The 6,150-nt window shown below is 39.5% G+C and overlaps 1 protein-coding gene across 1 annotated transcript in view; it reads left to right on the top strand.

The window, feature by feature from the left end:
- slc44a4 (solute carrier family 44 member 4) overlaps positions 1-6,150 on the top strand; it is a 60,431-nt gene that overhangs the window by 33,291 nt on the left and 20,990 nt on the right. Inside the window, exons 9-12 of the mRNA XM_087786158.1 lie at positions 1,704-1,787; positions 1,851-1,963; positions 5,755-5,877; positions 5,944-6,043. Of these exons, the coding sequence (XP_087642284.1) occupies positions 1,704-1,787; positions 1,851-1,963; positions 5,755-5,877; positions 5,944-6,043 (420 nt within the window). The remainder of the gene's footprint in view (positions 1-1,703; positions 1,788-1,850; positions 1,964-5,754; positions 5,878-5,943; positions 6,044-6,150) is intronic.

Raw genomic sequence — 6,150 nt, 5'->3', positions numbered from 1 at the left:
CTGGACAATACTACACATATATACTTGTTACTACATTATCACAACACCAGAGTCAAGTACTGGACAATACTAAACATATATACTTGGTACTACACTATCACAACACCAGAGCCAAGTACTGGACAATACTACACATATATACTTGTTACTACACTATCACAACACCAGAGTCAAGTACTGGACAATACTACACATATATATACTTGTTACTACACTCTCACAACACCAGAGTCAAGTACTGGACAATACTAAACATATATACTTGGTACTACACTATCACAACACCAGAGTCAAGTACTGGACAATACTACACATATATACTTGTTACTACACTATCACAACACCAGAGTCAAGTACTGGACAATACTACACATATATACTTGGTACTACACTATCACAACACCAGAGTCAAGTACTGGACAATACTACACATATATACTTGTTACTACACTATCACAACACCAGAGTCAAGTACTGGACAATACTACACTTATATACTTGTTACTACACTATCACAACACCAGAGTCAAGTACTGGACAATACTAAACATATATACTTGGTACTACACTATCACAACACCAGAGTCAAGTACTGGACAATACTACACATATATACTTGTTACTACACTATCACAACACCAGAGTCAAGTACTGGACAATACTACACATATATACTTGTTTCTACACTATCACAACACCAGAGTCAAGTACTGGACAATACTACACTTATATACTTGTTACTACACTATCACAACACCAGAGTCAAGTACTGGACAACACTACACTTATATACTTGTTACTACACTATCACAACACCAGAGTCAAGTACTGGACAATACTACACTTATATACTTGTTACTACACTATCACAACACCAGAGTCAAGTACTGACAATACTACACTTATATACTTGTTACTACACTATCACAACACCAGAGTCAAGTACTGACAATACTACACATATATACTTGTTACTACACTATCACAACACCAGAGTCAAGTACTGGACAATACTACACTTATATACTTGTTACTACACTATCACAACACCAGAGTCAAGTACTGACAATACTACACATATATACTTGTTACTACACTATCACAACACCAGAGTCAAGTACTGGACAATACTACACTTATATACTTGTTACTACACTATCACAACACCAGAGTCAAGTACTGGACAATACTACACTTATATACTTGTTACTACACTATCACAACACCAGAGTCAAGTACTGACAATACTACACTTATATACTTGTTACTACACTATCACAACACCAGAGTCAAGTACTGACAATACTACACATATATACTTGTTACTACACTATCACAACACCAGAGTCAAGTACTGGACAATACTACACTTATATACTTGTTACTACACTATCACAACACCAGAGTCAAGTACTGGACAATACTACACATATATACTTGTTACTACACTATCACAACACCAGAGTCAAGTACTGGACAATACTACACTTATATACTTGTTACTACACTATCACAACACCAGAGTCAAGTACTGGACAATACTACACTTATATACTTGTTACTACACTATCACAACACCAGAGTCAAGTACTGACAATACTACACTTATATACTTGTTACTACACTATCACAACACCAGAGTCAAGTACTGACAATACTACACTTATATACTTGTGTCTCATGCTCTGACTCTGGTTCTGCAGTGATGTGGTCGAAGGCTTCAACGTTCGTCAGATCGGGATCAGGATCTTTGAGGACTTTGCTTCTGCGTGGCCTTGGATTCTTCTGTGAGTAGATGAAGTTCCTCTTGAAGTCGTGGTTGGATGTAAACCCTTCACTCGTCCACTCAGCGGCCTGTGCTTGTCTATGGTGGTCAGTCTTCTGTTCCTGCTGCTGCTGAGGTTCACGGCTCCTGTCATGGTGTGGGTCCTGATCCTGGGCGTCCTCGGCGCTGGTGCCTACGGTAAAAACCTGACGACGACTCGATCAGAAGTGTTAACTACACACACACACACACACATGCATACCAACACATACCTACACAAGTAAACAACCACACATACTTGCACACACACATACATGCGCACATGTATACAGGTACAAACACACACTTTCATGCAATTACTTTACATACACACTCATACATCAGACACACACATGCACACGTACATAAATACACACATAAACACACACACACACTAAGGGTGCCTATGGTAAAGCAACACAATCAAAAGAGTAACCTACACTAAATAGCCACACACACAAATACTTGGACATACACAAATAGACACGTACATACACACACACACACAAGTATTGAGATACACACATACTTGCATGCAAATACTGTACATGCAAACTCATACATCAGACACACATGCACACGTACATAAACACACACACACACACACACACACACACACACACACACATACACATACTCACACACACACTAAGGTTGCGGTACAAATCCGACACCTACACATATACAGTTGTATAAACATACACTGTATAAAAGACACATTATTTTCACTGTCAAAATAAAAGTTTCCTGTTTTAGGTCAATTAGGATCAAAATTATTTATATAAAAGCCAGAATAATGATGAAGATAATTTTTTATTAGTTTCTTAAAAGTCATAAGTTTAGATTCATTATTATTCAGTAGAACTGCCTCTAAACTGTATATATTTGGGTCAAAGGTTTTGTAAATCCTTCCCTGAGCTTCTAAAAGTAGATGTTCCTCTAGAACTGAGTCTGTAGGTCGTTTCAACACATTTTAACACATTTTCACTTAGTTTCTCCTCCACTGATGTTTCTTGAAGGAGTCAGTAGATCATCAAACACTGATGTTTCTTGAAGGAGTCAGTAGATCATCAAACACTGATGTTTCTTGAAGGAGTCAGTAGATCATCAAACACAGATGTTTCTTGAAGGAGTCAGTAGATCATCAAACACACATGTTTCTTGAAGGAGTCAGTAGATCATCAAACACAGATGTTTCTTGAAGGAGTCAGTAGATCATCAAACACAGATGTTTCTTGAAGGAGTCAGTAGATCATCAAACACAGATGTTTCTTGAAGGAGTCAGTAGATCATCAAACACAGATGTTTCTTGAAGGAGTCAGTAGATCATCAAACACAGATGTTTCTTGAAGGAGTCAGTAGATCATCAAACACACATGTTTCTTGAAGGAGTCAGTAGATCATCAAACACAGATGTTTCTTGAAGGAGTCAGTAGATCATCAAACACAGATGTTTCTTGAAGGAGTCAGTAGATCATCAAACACAGATGTTTCTTGAAGGAGTCAGTAGATCATCAAACACAGATGTTTCTTGAAGGAGTCAGTAGATCATCAAACACACATGTTTCTTGAAGGAGTCAGTAGATCATCAAACACACATGTTTCTTAAAGGAGTCAGTAGATCATCAAACACAGATGTTTCTTGAAGGAGTCAGTAGATCATCAAACACAGATGTTTCTTGAAGGAGTCAGTAGATCATCAAACACAGATGTTTCTTGAAGGAGTCAGTAGATCATCAAACACAGATGTTTCTTGAAGGAGTCAGTAGATCATCAAACACAGATGTTTCTTGAAGGAGTCAGTAGATCATCAAACACACATGTTTCTTGAAGGAGTCAGTAGATCATCAAACACAGATGTTTCTTGAAGGAGTCAGTAGATCATCAAACACACATGTTTCTTGAAGGAGTCAGTAGATCATCAAACACAGATGTTTCTTGAAGGAGTCAGTAGATCATCAAACACAGATGTTTCTTGAAGGAGTCAGTAGATCATCAAACACAGATGTTTCTTGAAGGAGTCAGTAGATCATCAAACACAGATGTTTCTTGAAGGAGTCAGTAGATCATCAAACACAGATGTTTCTTGAAGGAGTCAGTAGATCATCAAACACAGATGTTTCTTGAAGGAGTCAGTAGATCATCAAACACAGATGTTTCTTGAAGGAGTCAGTAGATCATCAAACACAGAGATGTTTCTTGAAGGAGTCAGTAGATCATCAAACACAGATGTTTCTTGAAGGAGTCAGTAGATCATCAAACACACATGTTTCTTGAAGGAGTCAGTAGATCATCAAACACAGATGTTTCTTGAAGGAGTCAGTAGATCATCAAACACAGATGTTTCTTGAAGGAGTCAGTAGATCATCAAACACACATGTTTCTTGAAGGAGTCAGTAGATCATCAAACACACATGTTTCTTGAAGGAGTCAGTAGATCATCAAACACAGATGTTTCTTGAAGGAGTCAGTAGATCATCAAACACAGAGATGTTTCTTGAAGGAGTCAGTAGATCATCAAACACAGATGTTTCTTAAAGGAGTCAGTAGATCATCAACACACACACTCATACATACACACACACACACACTCATACATACACACACACACACTCATACATACAAACACACACACACACTCATACATACACACACTCATACATACACACACACACACACACTCATACATACACACACACACTCATACATACACACACACTCATACATACACACACACACACTCATACATACACACACACACACTCATACATACACACACACACTCATACATACACACACACACACTCATACATACACACACACACTCATACATACACACACACACACACAGACATACACACACACACACTCATACATACAAACACACACGCACACTCATACATACACACACACACACTCATACATACACACACACACACACTCATACATACACACACACACACTCATACATACACACACACACACACTCATACATACACACACACACACACACTCATACATACATACACACACACACACACTCATACATACACACACACACACACACTCATACATACACACACACACACAGACATACACACACACACACACACTCATACATACACACACACACACTCATACATACACACACACACACACTCATACATACAAACACACACACATACTGACGTTGTTAACAGCAAATACCTGACAAGGACGTGAGCAGGAGTATCTTCTTCAAACTCATGGTAGTGTTTTGTGTGTTGTGTTGTGTTGTGATGTGATGTGATGTGATGTGTGTTGTGTTGTGTTGTGTTGTGTTGTGATGTGTGATGTGTGTTGTGTTGTGATGTGTGGTGTGTGATGTGTGATGTGTGATGTGTGATGTGTGATGTGTTGTGATGTGTGATGTGTGATGTGTGTTGTGATGTGTGTTGTGTTGTGATGTGTGTTGTGATGTGTGTTGTGTTGTGATGTGTGATGTGTTGTGTTGTGATGTGTGTTGTGTTGTGTTGTGATGTGTGTTGTGATGTGTGATGTGTGTTGTGTGTTGTGTGTTGTGTTGTGATGTGTGATGTGTGATGTGTGATGTGTGATGTGTGATGTGTGATGTGTGTTGTGTTGTGATGTGTGTTGTGTTGTGTTGTGATGTGTGTTGTGTGATGTGTGGTGTGTGATGTGTGTTGTGTGTTGTGTTGTGTTGTGATGTGTGTTGTGTGGTGTGTAATGTGTGATGTGTGTTGTGTGATGTGTGGTGTGTGATGTGTGTTGTGTTGTGATGTGTGTTGTGTTGTGTGGTGTGTAATGTGTGATGTGTGTTGTGTTGTGTTGTGTTGTGATGTGTGTTGTGTGTTGTGATGTGTGTTGTGTGTTGTGTTGTGTTGTGTTGTGATGTGTGTTGTGATGTGTGTTGTGTGGTGTGTAATGTGTGATGTGTGTTGTCTCGGCAGGGATCTGGCACTGTTACTGGGAGTACGACAACTACAAACAACAGTCTGCGTCCATCAGTGACGTGGGCTTCACCACCAACTTCAAAGTCTACCTGCAGGTCCAGGAGACGTGGCTGGCCATCTGTGAGCACAGACCTCTCTGCCTCTGGTGACCTGTCTCCTGAGGTTCCTGCTTCTTCTCCTCCTCAGTGATCATCATATCCATCGTGGAGGCCGTTCTTCTCCTCACGCTGCTCTTCCTGAGGACCAGGATCCTCATCGCCATCGCTCTGATCCAGGAGTCCAGCAGGTCAGTCCTGACGTGTGTGTGTGTGTGTGTGTGTGTGTGTGTGTGTGTGTGTGTGTGTGTGTGTGTGTGTCAGGAGATAATGTTCGTTATATGAACTAAACTTGTTT

Source organism: Callionymus lyra, chromosome 3, assembly GCF_982586985.1.
Source record: "Callionymus lyra chromosome 3, fCalLyr1.hap1.1, whole genome shotgun sequence".
Taxonomy (NCBI): Eukaryota; Metazoa; Chordata; class Actinopteri; order Syngnathiformes; family Callionymidae; genus Callionymus; species Callionymus lyra.
This window is presented reverse-complemented; position numbering and strand designations above follow the sequence as displayed.